Source organism: Platalea leucorodia (genome assembly GCF_965183815.1).
Source record: "Platalea leucorodia genome assembly, chromosome: 2".
NCBI lineage: Eukaryota > Metazoa > Chordata > Aves > Pelecaniformes > Threskiornithidae > Platalea > Platalea leucorodia.
This window is the reverse complement of record NC_138824.1, coordinates 9942336-9959742: the sequence shown is the minus strand read 5'-3', so window position 1 is coordinate 9959742 and position 17407 is coordinate 9942336. Positions and strand designations below refer to the sequence as shown.

Genomic DNA, 17407 nt, shown 5'->3' with positions numbered 1-17407 from the left:
TCTGTACATATCTGGTATGTAGTAATAGATGTTTACCTCCTACAGAGAGGCTAACGACAAACATACACTATTTCCGCAGCTACAGTAGAAGCACAGCGCAAAAGTCTTTTCCCTTTCTTTTCAAATACTCTCATAACTTTCAAAAAACAGTCTGCTTGAAATTCCTTGAAATTCCTCATGACTCCCATACCCTTACCGCAGTAATGACTCAGCATCATGATAGCCGATGGGATGAACTGGAATTTTTGGGAGACCTACAGCACTGGCTTTGTCTAATCGGTAGGTGTATTCTGAAAGCAAAAGACAGATATTTTCATATTTACAACTCTCAGAAGGAACTTGTACAGTTTGTAGCACAGTCCTAACACTAGAGTCAGGGATAATCATTTCACTTTCCTTGAAGTCGGGCTGACATTTCTTCAGTGACTTCATCTTTATGCTTTATCAACACGTTTTCAGAGAGACACTAACAAAGATTCTCCCATAGTGTCTGCAGTCATGCATTCAGAGATGGTTGGAAATTTTAAAATTGTTTGCTAATTTTTTGCATTTAAATGTCTTTAGGTAGAAATATTTCTCTCCATGGGAAGGAACTTCAGACTAAGCCACAGAGACAGAACAAGAGCAAAGAGGGATCCTGTAGTCTGATCCTTGGAACATTCAGCTGGGAACTAAAAAAATTTTGCCAGTTGATAAGAGATGCAGATAAAATCTTATACACTGAGCTACTGAATATTCTGTTTTGCTGTTTTCGTGAACAAAATAAACTAGGTTTTGTTCTGACAGAGCCCACATACGAATCATGGCTTTTTTACAAATGAGAATCTTAATTTTCACAATGCAGACAAAATTTGATGTTTGCAAGGCAGCAGGTATGGAAAAGAATACTTTCCTCCTTAGTACAACATTCACAGGGACCCTTGTTGAGGGAAGCAGACAGGGATTCATCTGTGAGATCACTGACTCCAGCATGAGGAACCAGAAACTTTCCTCATAGTCTGCTCCTGCCATGCTGCCATTGTGAACATGTATCCTCTTCCAGCTCAAGTTGTGCTGGCTAGAGACAACTTTCCCCATCACTTAGGGACTGCTCTTCTTGAGGTGACTGCCTCCCTCAGATATGCTGGCTCAAGTGCTGGCATGAACGGTTCTTAAGGCATTTCAGTCAAAATGATGATCTGGGTTAGGTGCTAAATGAAATAGCTTAGGCAGAGCTCAAATAAGCAGCTGAGGAAGCATGAGGTGAAGGTGATGAAGCAGTGGGGAATGGTGCAGCCAGGTGACATGAGTCTCAGCATTAAAGATCTCAGCGTTGCCAGTAAGGGCTCTTGAGGAGGGAAAGCAGCCCAAATCCTGCAGAAAGGAGAACTGCAAAACCAAAGAAACCTGTGAGCTGTGCAGGCTAGCTCTTTGCTGACTTACTGATGAGAAGCAGAAAGAAAAGACCAGGGGTTCAGCTGTTGAATACTTGTGTCATGATCTCTGGACTAACTTGGCTATGTCTGTGAAGTTAAGCAGCCCAGCACTGCACTGTGTGGCTCCCTTAACGTCCCCTCACTTTATCTCATGTACCATCTGCAGAAGTGGCCTACTGACGTGAAGCCCAAAGCTGCCTCTTTTGAGAAGCAGAAAGACCATGAAAGAATGTGTTTTGTTCCAAGGGAAAGAATATCCCCATTACCTTCCCCTGCCTTCCTGAAACCAGACCCTCAGAGCATGACTTCTCTAGTGTCACTCACCTTTTGCAGGATAACCTGGTGTCAGAGGATCCCCTGCCCCATTCAGGTTTAATACATTTCCACGCTGGGCTCCTCCACCTGGAAGGTTCCAGCCATTTGGATAGGGATCTGCTCCTGGGGCGCAGTAGTCAGCAGGGTCGGAGTACAGAATAACTCCCTTGGCACCTGCCAATTCAGCATTCTTCACCTGCAAAGCACATCTCCAGTCCCTATCCAGTCCTTTAAAGCTTGACACCAGAGTTCAAGGGACAAAAGAAAGTATTATAAATTACAGTGATTATTCCTCAGGGCCTTTTACAGTGCTTGGGCTAAGTAAAGGGCCCATAACTGTCTCATATCATAAAATTTCCTGAAAATATATATGCAGATATCAAGTTCCATACAAAAGCAAAAGGTTTGCTGTTGCCTTGAATTTTAGTGAAGAGATAACTGCAGTAACATAGAAAACATCCTTCACAGTATTACTACATAACCTGAGTTTGTATTCTGTCATCCAGATCAATAGAATCAACTGACTATTGAAATGTACACATCATGGATGGAAAAAACTGTATCACATTGATGCAACCTTATCCTTCAGTTAGCTATGTATTTACATTATTTACCTACATGATCTCCTAACTTCTATCAAGGTTCAGGCTACACAGAAAGATTATTACTGGAGAGCTTGAAACTGTCTTTGGCTGTGAGCAAGACTAACTCCAAGAGTGTGTACCTTAGGCTTATTACAGCAGAAAGACTGACCTGCATGCTGTTTTGATTTAAAAAAGTGTCCTCATGTGACTTTATTATTGTATAATCCTGGTTGGTGAATCAGAGAAAATATATGTCATTCTGACATCCCAATCTGTTTTGCCACTAGATAAGACAGTGATGTATAGTGACGGAGTGCTGAGTGACAACTAATCCTCAACAGTTTTAAATCTGGGTATTTTAATTCAGAAATACCATAGGTTTTTTTAGGAAATACAGTACTTGCCTTCATCCTCTATCCTACTCTTGCACACCATTAGGAAGTTGGAAAACCACAGTACAGTTCTCCAGATTTTACACAAGCTAACAAATTCTTCAGTATATAAACAGTCATAAGAAATACTACCGTAAGAATGAACATATCATCTCGTTGTGCCAATGAGGGCACGTAATTTCCAAAGCACAGGACAACTGCCTCTCTAGATATTAGTAACTCTGAGGTGTTTGTATTTAATTTTAATAAAAGATACATAGACAGCAATACCTTCTTCAATTTTTAAGTCTTTTCCATTCAGATAGTATCTTTAAGAGTGGTAAACAATTTAGTGAAATATTATCTGACCCAGAATACGAGTTACATGTCACTCCTCACTGGTGAAAATGGTATGTATGTAAACCAGTGAGTCACCCACTTAAAAACTCATAGAAGGTTAGTCAACAGCGCATAATAAGAGTTGGCATCCAGTGAGGAGATTCAGTGTTTGATACCCTTAAGTAACTCAGAAATAATACAAATTATAGTCCTGCCCAAATTAGGGTTAAACTAATTTTTGTACAAGAGCCAAACACACTTAAGATAGACTGTCTTCTTACATCCCTATTGAGGAAATAACTTCAGTATATGCCTGAAGTATGCACATGATTATATACTTTCCTGTTGGGCCATGGAAATCTGCAGAAATCTGTAGTTTAAAAATATTTATATGATAGGGACATTGAATAAACAAATACAGAATTTAAAATAACCTCCATACAATTATAGTCTCTGCCTGGTGTACAGAAGCCATTATAAAGAAACACAATATAGGCAACTTAAAGCACAGTTGAACCAATAGGGAAGAACAGTCTAGTTCAGAGTTAGAGTGTATTACCCAATAATGTTAGTAATATTTTAGAACAATCTATAGTATGCATATTAATACAAAAATATGTCACATTTTCCAACTTACTTTTATCCTACAGGTGTACTATATATATATATTAAATATAAATTTTATATCTTCTACTAAGAATCATCTTTGAACACAGCTCTATGAAAAACTCAGTTACGCTAAAATCTCCAGAACACTTTAGATAAGTTGAAATCAACTGAAGGACAGCACAAGTAACATTTTTATATAGAGGCATTACCTTATTTCCTCTGAAGATCTTTCCATATCTGGCAATAACAATCTTTCCTGTACAGTTAATTCCCATCTCACGTTCTAGCTTAAAGAAGTCCTCGATGCGACCATAATTCACATACACTAACTCACCCTGACGGAAAGAGGTAGAATTTGAAACAAGAATGTCAATGAGCATGTCAAAAGGAGGATGTGATCTAGTAAGAGAATAAATTGGGAACAACACTGAGCTCCAGGACTGGCTCTGGTATCAATTCTTCTCAGATCATGAGACAATTAGGTAGGCAAGTGACTTCTAATGAATTTAGACTCCTGCTATCCAAAGCTGCCAGACTTTGCCCTCAATGGAGAATGTTAAGATATGACTTGTGAATCAGAAACTTGGAGTAAGTGCTCAGAGTACGGCATTTACTTCTCTTCGTAGTCTGTTTAAGCTGTAGTCAGTCTTGGACAGCTGGAGGTATTTTGGAACCAGACACCACAGTAAATATCAACTGTATTTTATGCAGTAGAGTAGACTGAATGATGCCAATATCCTACGAAATTCTCAGGACTCGATTCTTATTCAATACAGCAGAAGCTACAGGTGGTTGACTGTCAAAATAAATACAGCTTGCACATGAATAAAGTATTCTTCATGATTATGTTTCAACCATGTTATTCAATACTCAGTGTGTGATTCATCTTCCTTAATGTCAGCTACCTAAAAGTTGCGTGCATTGTCTAAGAAGGTCCTGTAGTGCACTCCATAGCCAGTGAAGAGCTGGGAAGTTCTCCCTTTCCAGAAGAATTCACCCCAAACCTGTTTTAAACATCTGGTTTAGGAAGGAATAAAATAGCCTCTGAATATACCTCTCATTGATTATACCTCAAAGACTGTTTTAGAGTAAATGCCTACAGAAAGCCTCAAGGACTGGTTTAGGGAAGATGCCTACAATTTCAGACAACTAAAATTAGGTGACAGGAAACTCTTCCTCAGTGCATTTCTCTATATTACCAGACATCTCCAGAGAGATCTTCAATTTAATTTCAAAAAGCCATAAGCTTAAATCTCTTATACTGACAACAATTGCTGACTAGACATTCAGGTGGTCTCACATAACAGCATACAGCATGTCCTGATAAGACTGTGGTACAGTCATTTTGCCAGTACTGGTTTCATCAGTAATCTGCTCAAGTTGCAACTTCTTCTTAAATTAAGCAAAATGAACTTAGGATAAATTCATGACATAAAGGGCACTGTATGTAATAAGGCAAACAGTTTCACACCTAGTAAGATTCTGGTCCTCTCTGTTCAGAGAACAATTCATAAACACAAGGATTATTCTTGGGGAGGCTTTTCTGAATTTATGGAGTAGTTTTCCGTCTTAGTAAAATCAAGTGTAACTCTACTGAAGTCAAGACAGTTCCTCCAGTCTATTTAGATTAAGCAAAAGGGGAATTTGGTCCTGCATTTTAACATATTTTTTTTAGAATATCTTGTACAGAATACTTACATTTGTAGGCTATTGTATTTTTTATGACAAATACAAAAATGTTGATTTCAGTAGTTTGGCTTACATAATTGCAGAGCTGTAATTATAACAACAGCAACCTGCTGGGTTCTCACATTCAGGGTCCTTGTTCTACAGCGAAGTGCAAGAGAAGTTAACATGAGAGTAACATTTTATGGTGAAAACCTGTTCACACTAAACAGGGTTTTTTTCAATAATGTCTTTGATTAAGTAGATGCCATCACATAAAGAAAAGAACAATTCTGATCTTCAGAAGAAGCTTTCATAACAGTATCTGACATAAAGTATGTAATCTGTATTCAGAGCATTTTTCCTGATGTTGCAGAATAATTCATATTTATTCAATATTTAGATTTCTGAAACTACATTAAACGGTACTTATTTGAAGATTCTGGCAATATTTGATATATTGCATAGTAAATCAGGCTTCCTTAACTAAATTCTTCTAGCATCTCTGAAAATTCTTCATCATTAACTTTCATTAACATGACTAAGAACTATATCAATACAATAAATTTCTCATCAGAGCATTGTGACAGTTTTTTATCATAATTTCCTAGTGATGTGATGAATCCCTCATGTTTATAGAACTATTACAAAATACAAGCTTTGAGAATGTAGAGCGGACTCATAAAATGTCTTGCCTGGGCTCTTTTAATGTAGTTAGAGATCTCAAGCACACCTCTTACTTGTGACCATCATTAACTAGGTGGGAGTACTTTTGCAGTCACTTAAAAAGGAAGGGAAGAGCAGAATTTTACCATTATTTATGATGCTAATGTTCCAAACTACTAGTGCTGTCTGACAGGATGCGACTTCACTACTTTGTCTGCTTTCTGCTAAATATTTCTGTTAAAAGAAGTTTCTGCTCAAAACTTACCTTTTTTCATCTGACTGTTTATTGGGATTAAGTTAACACACACCACACAGAAGAAAAACACATTTTCTAACAATCTGTATGAGAGACCAGGACACATTCCATCTTCTATCTACTGAGAACCAGAAATGAGTGGGAACTACTTCTAGATCTTTGCAGGGTCTCAATCTAGCAGGTAAGTAGCTACTATTCCACTGATAGTATTTAACCTTCAAAACACAGTCATTGCCACTTATTTTTAAAAAGCAGCTGCAGGAAAAACTAATAGTGCTAGCAGTGCCGAACTGTATTTCCACAACATGGACCTGTTGGATCGGGTCCAGAGGAGGGCCACGAAGATGATCAGAGGGCTGGAGCACCTCTCCTATGCGGACAGGCTGAGAGAGTTGGGGTTGTTCAGACTGAGAAGAGAAGGATCCGGGGAGACCTTATAGCAGCCTTCCAGTACCTGACAGGGGCCTACAAGAAAGCTGGAGAGGGACTTTCTACAAGGGCCTGTAGTGATTGGACAAGGGGTAGTGGTTTTAAACTGAAAGAGGGTAGATTTAGGTTAGATATAAGGAAGAAGTTAGATATAGGTTAGATTTAGGTTAGATATAAGGAAGAAGTGTCCAAGGCCAGGTTGGATGGGGCTTTGGGCAACCTGGTCTAGTGGAAGGTGTCCCTGCCCATGGCAGGGTGGTTGAAACCAGATAATCTTTAAGGTCCCTTCCAACCCAAACCATTCTGTGATTCTACGTTTCTATGAACTCCTTGATTAGAGCACTCACCCAGAAAATGTGAGAGCTGCATTGTTGGCCTCTCTCAGTATGAAGACCTTTGATCCACTTCTGTCACTTTCCAGGAAGGTGGCCTACTCGTGAGACTACAGCTAGCCTGGGATGCAGGTACCTCACAGCACTTGTCCCTTCATTGAACTTGGAGCTTTACACAGGAATTATTTGCAAAATTAATGAGCAGAAAGAGAACCTATGACCCATGATTGCACTTGGCAAGTTCCAAATATCTCTCTCCACAGCTTCGTTCTGTTTTTTTAATAGAATGGCTTTTAACATAAAATACATAAAGGGGCCTGGGAGAACTCAGAAGAGCCCTGAACCCACGGAGTACTCCCACTGCTGAGCTATATACATGCTCCCTGTTTGCAGTACAGGTGCAAGCAACTGCTCACTGGAGAATGTTATTGCTAACAGCACCAGCTAGGGACCTGGAGCTTTTGTCAAACATAAGCATCATATTTTGAAAGGACAATCTGTCTTTTATTTATTGGGGTTTTTTTCAGAAACAATGTTCTTATATTTAATTAAAGTAAAATCATTTTCTAAAGAAGGAAGCTGCAGCTTTTAAAACTTGTTTTTATTATTTGCCATAGCCCATCACTTACTGTAGCTCTCCAGAAAGCAAATAAAGTGGTGAAGTTATTCTGCCTTTCTTCGGGGATATTATGCTATGATACAAAGTCAGAATCCATGAATTTTACCTTACATTAGGTTGCAAAATTCCCACTGCAATTCTTGAAACACTCAAAGCTGTCATATCCTAGGGTACAGAGTACCTGCCTCGTTCTCTAGCTTCCTTTGAGTATCTGAGGCAAATGAATACAGGATACCTTTTGTCTTCTAGACTTGCACAGCTTATTAACAAACTCCAGAAAGTACATGACCCTAATACTGGGGTGTATGAGTAAAAGCATTGTTAGCAGGTTTCAAAGTCAGATCCAACTTTAAAGCAGAGATTGGAACTGATGACCTCCCAACCTATGTTGGCCCTGCCAACCTATGTTATTCTATGTATGGACAGGAAAGATACTGAGAACAACAAAAAATATTCTAATCTTACAAAATATTAATTGAAACCACTAATGATCATAGGATAGAAAACTCCTGTTACACAGGCTAGCTTTATAAAAGAAAGCCCATCAGCTGGTACCATCTGTACAACAAGATAGAAAGGATTCGTGTTAAGCTCAGATCACAGCAACATTTTTACTGCCAGCTACAAATGCTAGCAAAAGCCATTTTCAAGCATACTGTATGCTGTGCAGTTATACCTGTCAGCGTGAGCCTTGGGCAAGCAGCATTTTGAAAATTAGGTTGTTCATTTGGCTACGTAAATGTAACAGTCTTATTTGTTCACCAAGATGGGAAACAGTGGTTCATACTCACAGAAATATCTGGAGAAGCTTATAGCAGCTGACAACATTTAAGATTTATTACCATATTTTTTAAGGAAAAGGTAAAAATAAAGTTCTGACTCAAACTAGAGAAAAAAATTAAACATATATGTACGACTGCTCAAGATAAACATTGCTCCATCGCAAAACTCCCAAGAACATCAGAGCTAGGACATCTTTGCTACTGGTGACACGTCAGGTTTTGAACTAAAGCCTAAGACCCAGGAATTTCACATGATTCTATATTGCTCTGTGCTATTCTGTGCAATGCTATGCCACACTACACTATGGTATTCCATCTTTTCTATTTCCATTATTTCTATTTCTGTCTCTATTTCTGTTTCTACTTCTGTTCCTACTTCTGTTTCTGTTTCTGTTTCGACTGCTATTTATTTTACTCTTCTACTATGTTACCTCAGGTGTTCCTTGGGCTGAAAATGCACTGTAGGGTGGCACCACATCTCTAACAGATTCATATCCTGGAGGAGGAGGCTCAGATAATGATGTGTTGAAAATCTAGCGGGAAAGAAGAAAAGAAAAAAAGTAAACCAGGCAATATGAAGAAGAAGTACTGTTTATTCAGGCACATTTCATGTGCATTTGCAGTTTAAAGGAATCTAGTTTTAGAACTCTAAATGAGGAGTGGGCAAAACTTTAGCAAGCACTGGGCATCATTTTCAGTATGCAGGTTCAATGGGTGATCTTGCAAATCCCGTCTCCACTCTTCACACAGAATCCTGCTTAAATGAACACAGGGACCCTTAAGGTGGTCTCAGTACAGCATGTAAGAGGAGGACAGATCATAATGGTAAAAAATGCTTGCATTCTGCTCATCCCTGGAGCTTCTATGAGCGCTAGAGCTGCTCTGTAATGAACTGATGCTACTTGTGACAGTACATCTTGAGGTCTAAACTCTAACCTTCCAGAAACTGAATTTAGCACAATTATCAATACTGTATAATGAATCAATGCAAACAATGAGGCTGATCATGGTTGCTTTCCTCTTTCTAAATAACAAAACAATTTTTAAACAATTGAATTACATAAAGTAATTCTCTTACTTAATTCTCCTTTAATCCATATATGTCAGTATGCTCTATGAATAAGGGTAATTATTAGTATTCCTAGCACATACCTTAAGAAACAAAGATACAAAATATAAAAGCAAACTGGAAACGCTCATTTCTGTGAGCTTTGGATCAGGCCCAACACCATTAACAAAGCAGAGGATAGCTTTCCCTCCCCGTCTTCCCAGGTGTGTGAAGGTGACTTTTTTTCCCTGCTTGCAAAAACTGGTCTTTTCTGTACCTCATTTCCATGCTCATCAATTATTGAGATGTAGTTGGGCTTAGTGTCATCAGGGTAAGAGAGCAAGACATCATAATGAACCAACTGAACAGAATCCAAACCAAACTCCTTCCACTCAGCTTGGACTTGCTGTGCCAGATGCAGATTCTCCTTTGTTCCTGCTAGGTGAGGAAGCCGTGTAAAATTGCTAGAGAAAAAGAAGCAATGAGTCAGGATCAGGCATTGCAGCTCATAACCAGAACTCCTCCTAGCCTAGCTGGAAATACACTCCCTAGAGATGACCAGATGTACCCAGGCTAAATAAGAACCCAGACTGCTCTGCATCTATGCTTTTGCCTGTCTTATACGTAAGTTGAGACAAAGGGTTTCAGTTTCTCCTGAGTTATCACAGGTGTTTGTATCTTCCTCACAGTGTGGCTTAGCAAGAATGGCATGATGACATCAACTGTGGGGTCCTTGCTTTACTCCTTGTCTTCTGGGTCACTCCTCTGCATAATGAGACTGATCTTCCTTGTGAAATGATAAAAAGAATTTGGTATACATATCTTTGCATATTCAATTTAGAAATGTGCATAATTACTCTGATCTCTACTTGTAATTAACTGGATATTCTCCTTGGATCCCACTATTTTAATTAATTTTGGCACAAATACTGATTTATCTAAAAGTTCACTCCGAGTGTGTCTTGCTGGCAAATAAGAGAGAGTGGGTTCACAGTGGCTTACAAAGAAAGAACAGAAAAACTCAGCAGCTTGTAACTTAGAAGTCATGCAGTGTGAATAACAAACGGTGAAAGATACCATAAGTAGTGAGCAACCCATTGTCTGAAAACAAAAATTGTCCAGACCATTGAGAAAGCCCAGTGGAGAAGTCAGCTGAAGAAACTCTCAGCTGAATGAGACTGTCACCATGATGTCCTCATCCTGTCATATGACCATGCCATCAACATGCATGTGTCGCATCAGCTGGTGTTAATGAAAGAAATTGGATCTTCGATAAGGAAGGGGTATAAGATTGGGAAAAAATTTAATTCTTGAGTTCAAGTGAGAACAAAGCCAACAAACAAAGCACTTCAAAAGAACTATACACTTAGAATAGAACAGAACAGAATAGAATATTCCAGTTGGGAGGGATCTACAAGGATCACCTCATCCAACTGCCTGACCAATTCAGGGCTGACCAAAAGTTAAAGTGTGTTGTTAAGGGAATTGCCCAAATGCCTCTTAAACACTGACAGGCTTGGGGCATCGACCACCTCTCTAGGAAGCCTGTTCCAGTGTTTGACCACCCTCTCAGTAAAGGAGTGCTTCCTAATGTCCGATCTGAACCTCCCATGGCGCAGCTTTGAGCCATTCCCACGCACCCTGTCACTGGACACCAGGGAGAAGCTCAGCACCTCCCTCTCTGCTTCCCCTCCTCAGGAAGCTGCAGGGAGCAATGAGGTCGCCCCTCCGCCTCCTTTTCTCCAAGCTAGACAAACCCAGAGTCCTTAGCAGCCGAATGCTGCTACATAAAACCATGTTCCTCTGATAATGTCAACATCTAATACCAACACTGTACTAAAAGTGCCTGTTACAGTGACAGTACCATTTTCTGAATGACATCATACTGAACCAAGAGCACAGCTATGTGTTATTGTTAGAGCAAACGGCTGCTTTCTGTAAGAGTTAGGAATGTTTAAGTCTCATGTTTTCATTAAAATTTGACATTTGCATTAACATTCTCCTGTATTATATTCCCATTTAACTGAGTATTATATTTTTCTTCATTTCCTCTTCTGATCTGTTGACTGCCTGTACCGGTAGTTCTGAGTAGGGATTAAATATCTGCCGTATTTTACCACAGAACTGGCTGCATGACAGTAAATGAGGTACAATGTTTCCTGTTGGCACAGAGACAGGGAGCTAGGAGGGCAGAAAGCAGTCCTTTGACAGAGCTGTTTAACAACAGTTGACTTTGTAGGAGCCAGAACACAGGTTAAGACTGTAAAAAATCCTAAGTCTTCAGTTTTCAATGTTTGTATAGTCCAGGACATGGACGTTATGTAGTAAAGAGAACGTACTTTCCAGCTAATTTATTTGCAATAGTTTGTGGCAAGTGCACTTAAAATTGAATGAGTGGGATTGCCACAATCTTATAAACTGAAAATGTTTTTTTAGTAATTCAGTTTTGTAGCAAGATACAACTTCATGCTATTTAATCAGGCTGAGAACTTAAGACAAACCTGAATTTGCTGATTACTCCTAAAATAATTGATACTCTAACACCTTCTTTACACAGAAAATAAATTTCTCTCAATAAACTACGACTTCTGGTCTATTACTGACTGGAATAAACACAGGTTTTAATGAGTACTACACTCCCCTAAGAGAAAAATAATGTTTACAAGATCCCTAAATTGAACAAATAATAGTGCATCAGCTTCCTTGTAGTTAAAGATTCTAAGTTACAGAAATTAAGAAATTAATTACAGTAATTAAACTATAATAGGTTAAAAAAATCTATATTGTCAACTTCCATTGTTTGAATTTTCAGTAACAAATGTTAGCAGCTTTGCTTTCAGGATTTAACAAAAGAAACAAAAGTACATTTAAAATCAACTAATTTAAGTACTAAAGGGTAAATGAGATGAAAAAATTATTGGGGAAAAAACATGGTCTTAAAAAACAACTCAAGCTTTAAGACTATTAGATTTATTATGAGCACTGTAATGTACCATCAGCTGACTAGCTGGTATCTACTGCGTCTGTTCTAGCTACTCACTGTGCAGACGGAGAGAGGTTGGAAACGTATCTATCTTCATTAAAGTGCATACAAGGTCGGAATGGTGACAGACTAACACATAAATTGGTCACAGCATGACAAAGTGTGAAGGCAGAGTAGCAATAAGGTATTAAGGCATAAGCTGCAGGAAGAACTAAAGGCTTGGTATGATTTTCTTCTCTTTCACATTGATGTACTCCACTATTTTCCATTTCATCTCTCATAATTTAAGTTCATTCATACAGCCTAATTTGAAGTGAATGATTTTTCCATAAAAACCAATGTAAGATAAACATTGTTGTAGACCAAAAAAGGACACATAAGAGAAAGGTTGAACCTCTGCAACCTTCTACAAGCATTCACCAAAGGCTGAGCAAGAGCTTGACCAGTTTTTAATTACTTTAACTACTGAGATTACTGACAACTCCTCAACTGTTTCCAACACAAATGAGAAAGAGAGGAGCTAAGAAGGACTATTTTGTCAACCACAGCTCACTGGGACACACTGGATAAAACCTATGGCCGAGAACCTGCACACCACCCTCTGTCTGGTGGCATCCTTGGGCTGGTTCCGCTTGATTTTTTTTTTCTTTTTCTGACTGATTAGTCAGAAATTGCTTATTAACATTGCTTACTAAAGAAACTGCTTGATGTTTTCAGCTTTCATTTCAGCCATAAATGCCGCCTTCATGTCCTCATGAGGGCTCACAGACGTCTTCTTTTCTGTAGGTTTTGCAAACCAGCCTGTACAACACACCAAAATACAACAGTAAAAACACTAGAGCAATATTCCCACGACACACACCATTTCTCTTTGGTATCACAACAAGATTTTCACTGTGTATTTTACAATTGTTTTTATCTCAGCACAGACAAGCAGCCACAACCTAATGCAGACTTCACAGTGATGGCAGTGGCAGTCCCCCAGATAGTAAGAGAACTTATTTACTTAGGTAGATATCGAGGGGAATAAAATACTGTATTATATTTATTCATCACAGTTATTTTACTGTAGATGCTAAGGAGACTTATCTATCTTCCTTTAGCACCAGAACATCATGCTGTCAGTCATGTCAGTCGTATCAGTCACCTCAGTAATAAGGCAGCAGCTTTACAAAAATGCACAGAAACACAGACACCCTTTGTAAGGAACAGATGTCTTGTAACTCCTTTCTCACTCTCTGGTCTGTCTGGCTCTTACTCTGGAATCCTTCCCTTACTGTGCAGGCATTACCAGAGTAAGTGATGAGAGGAACACCTGGCTGGAAAGGAAGTGTTTCTCACATCTGATTTTATTTTTAAGTCAGCGACTGGACATGTTCAGTGCAAATGCAGCAGCAGCTACACGGGCAGTGCAAATCAGAGAACCGGTGGGGAGCAGAGAGCGGGTAAGAAGCTGGCACCGGCGAGGCGCTGGTCACTGGCACAGCAAAAGGCTCATTCCACGTGAGAGAGTCATTCACTCAGGGCTTCCCAATGGCACGAACCCCGAGTACATACCGAAAGGCATTTCAAAACACAAGTGGCTCTTTTGTTTTCCTTCCTCCCCCGAACTGATCCTGATCCATCTGTGAACCAAAGAGGAGGTAGGGAGGGGAAACCTCCTGTGGCAGCAGCCCACAGGCCTGCCTGCTTGGGCCGAGGGGGAGGAGGGACATTAAATTAAAGGGACATTAAATTAAATATTTCACCCCTGCTGTCAGCGCTCCTCCAGCCCCGTATTTATCGTCCCACCTCCCTGGTTTGGGCTGGTGCGGTTTCAGTGCCGCAGGGTCGAGGGGCCTGTCTTCCTCCTCACACACCCCCGCGCCTCTTCTCTTGCCCATAGCATAACTACTTTATTTAAACGGAAATCGAAAAACAAGTCAAAAAGACACTCAACAAAAGACCCCTCCTCCTGCGGAGGACCTAGCAGGCCCAGGAGGGGTCGGTGCCTGCACCAGCCTGGCCCGAGGGGTAGGAAGGGAGGGAGGTGTCGGCCGGGCCGAGCACGGAGGCACCTTGGGCACCCCTGGCACAAAGCCCGCCCGCTCCTTCCCCCCACCCGGCCCTTCCTCGGCCCGGCTCCGAGACACCTCCCCCGGCTGGAAGGGCCGGGGGTGGCCGGGAGAGCCCCCCGATCCGAAGCGGGGTCAGTCTGCACTGTACCGATGAGGAACCCGAGGAGGAAGAGCCCCGCCGCTGCTCCCAAGACGATAGCCCAGAAGCGGCCGCTGGTTGCCCTGGGGCCGGCCGGCTCCGTGACGGCGCCAAGCGACGTCCACATCGCTGCCGGCCCGCTCCCAGCCGCTCCGCGCCGCTCCCGGCAGCACCCGCCCCGCCGGCCCAAGTCCCGCCACGGCCCGGCCCGCCCCGGAGGCGGCAGCGGGCGGGCGGGAGCCGGCCGTTGGTCGCGGCCCCCTCAGCGGCTCCCGCCTCAGCCCGGCCAGGGTACACGCAGCCCGGGGGCCGCCCGTGGGGCCTCCGCTCTCCCCCACCGCCCAGGGGTAAGACCCTCCCGCCATCACGCCCGGGCGAGGCTGGAGACGTCGGAGCCCGCCCGGTGCCGAGGCCGCTGCCCGGGCCCCCGCCACTCTCTCGCTGAGGTCTGCCAGTCGGGCCAGGCGTGCCCACCTCCCCGCCGCCTTCCCCCTCTCCTGCGTGTCCGAGATACCCTGCCACCCCGTGTTCCTTTTAACTCGCCTCAAAGTGCGGTGAGGAGGTAAAGCGATGATTTCGACACCTGGTTCGCCGTGGCTGTTCCACACAGAGCTGTGCCGTGCCGTCCTCCACAGCGCACACGCCAGAGTGGGCAAACGTGAGGGGAGAAAGGTAAAAGCCATTATTTTAAGTGTTTTATTTTAAGAAATATTGTACCCCCATACCCAACGCTCTCTGAAAGGCTGTGAAGACTCCTCAGAGAGACACATGCCCCTGTGGAGGTGGGCTGACTACCACAGATCTCTGTGCTCTGTCTTTCTTGCCAGTTTACAGAGGTACAGCCCCAAAGAGTGGGGGTGCACCCCAGCTGCTGGCGTGAGGACAAGCCTGAAACTTTGTACACGCTTGACTTTGCTGGATCAAGTCTTTTTTCCACCTCTTAAAATCTCCACCATGTGGTTTTGGGAAAACTTGTCCATTCAGTTTGGTCGTCACATTTGGGATGAGGCTGTACCTTTAGGTCCATGAACAGAGAGGGACTTTGCAGGCAGAGGTGACCTCTGCATGGATTTTCATCCTCAGAACCCTTGCCGAGGTGCCAGCTAGGGACACAGCTGCTGTTTAAGACATAAAGTCTGTAGTTATGTTTTGTCCATGTCCACGTGTAGTACGGGCAGCCTGTTCTTGACAGCAAGTGCAAGCACTCTACAGGACTGCTCCTATTGCACCACACTGCTTCCTAATGCTGACAAAACCTAAGTCTAGGATGAGTTCCAGACACTGGACTTTGCCTGGCCTCATCTGCAGAGCCCGTTGCACTAGGAAGTCTTAGTACAAGACCACTGGACGGGCCCTGTGGAAAGCAGAAGTGTTGGTTGCAAAGAACAATACACCAATGACACAGCAGTAGCATGCTTTGAAATTTTGTAAGATACAAAAAACCTCCAAATGACCAGACAGATACTAAAAAAAATGACAGTATTTGTGATATTAGTTCTGTCTCCTGCTTTATACTGTCCTGCGCAGTCTGGCCCTATTGTGCAAAAGCCCTGCTTTTAATGATACTCTGAGCGGGGTACTCTGCCACATTGTCAAGTCAAACCCAGATGCCAAGTTCCCTCAGCATGCTGGCTGTTGAGGATACCATTCTGCAATGCCCTATAATATGTAGGGAACCTAAGTTTGGAAGTGAGCACAGTAGAAGGTTGTACCCCTACCCAGCAGTCTACTTTCCTTCCCCATACTATACGTGGAGGGGCATAATGTGCCCGTGTTCGCTACTCCACCACTGCTCATTGATGGAAGCTGAAATCAATGCGGCGTTTAAGTGGGCTGAAGAATGGACATATCTTCTGGTATTCCTAAAAAGATTAATATAGCCAAGGCACCTTTGGGCATAAGAACTTGGAAGAACTCCTGGATCAGCTAATTTCTGTTTGAAGCACTTGGAAATTAAGTTAATGAAGCACCATGGGACTAGGCGCTGGGCAAAAGCATATCTTACCTCTTGATTAATATTCCAGAGGGATTTAATCAATCCCCGTGGCTTATGGCTGCACTTATTCAAGTAAAATAAGATGGAAAGGAACAGCGGGGAAACTAAGATGGGAATATTGTCAAAAGTTTGGTGCTGTTCAGTACTCTGAAGCTAATTGACCTGCCCACACCACTTAGATGCTCTGAATTACTGCTTTGAGACATTTTATATATAGTCTTCCACTGTGCCTTTGGCTTGGGCTGGACATTATGAGCCTTAAATATACAATAGCAGCAGCCAAAGGGCATAGGAAAGCTTTATTCAAGAACAAATTACAGTTATGATAAATGCATAAAATGTTATGCTTGTTCCTATACAGAGTCGTATAGGTCACTTTGCAGGCACAGGCATTTCACTAAACAAAAAATGTTTGATAAACCAAAAGTAGGAAAAATTAATGCTTCTCCTCTCTCTGTGCTTTAGTGGAAAGTCGTCTGCTAATCGAAGTATTAGAAGTTATTTTCCTTATCTCTGAGCTGTGAGGAATGTATGAAAATTTTTTTTTTTCCAATTCATCCACCTGAAGAAACAAACTCACTGTTTTTTGAGATGCAAATCTTAGGCAATGTTTTGGTTAGGATTATCCTTTTACATGCCATTTATCAAGACACGGTTTTCCTTAGGTCCAATTGAAGCCAATTTAATGTGACTATTTTAGGGAGGATCTGTACTTGCAAGGTGTTGAGGAACCTACTTGTATGTTAAGGTGCTGTTCAAACACAGATACAGTAAGACCAACTTCTGTGCTACTTTCTTTTGA

The 17407-nt window shown here is 41.7% G+C and overlaps 1 protein-coding gene across 2 annotated transcripts in view; it reads right to left on the bottom strand.

The window, feature by feature from the left end:
- Positions 1-14736, bottom strand: part of LOC309602429 (glutamate carboxypeptidase 2-like) — a gene marked incomplete at its 5' end in the record, with an annotated part of 30271 nt that extends 15535 nt beyond the window's left edge. Inside the window, 7 exons of one of the 2 annotated variants that reach the window (XM_082335999.1) lie at positions 197-290; positions 1740-1926; positions 3843-3968; positions 8814-8915; positions 9708-9894; positions 13106-13214; positions 14619-14736. In XM_082335999.1, the coding sequence (XP_082192125.1) occupies positions 197-290; positions 1740-1926; positions 3843-3968; positions 8814-8915; positions 9708-9894; positions 13106-13214; positions 14619-14736 (923 nt within the window). Of the gene's footprint in view, positions 1-196; positions 291-1739; positions 1927-3842; positions 3969-8813; positions 8916-9707; positions 9895-13105; positions 13215-14618 lie in introns of those variants that run through there. The other variant, XM_082336000.1, reaches the window with a different exon arrangement.
- Between the last annotated feature and the right edge of the window lie 2671 nt (positions 14737-17407).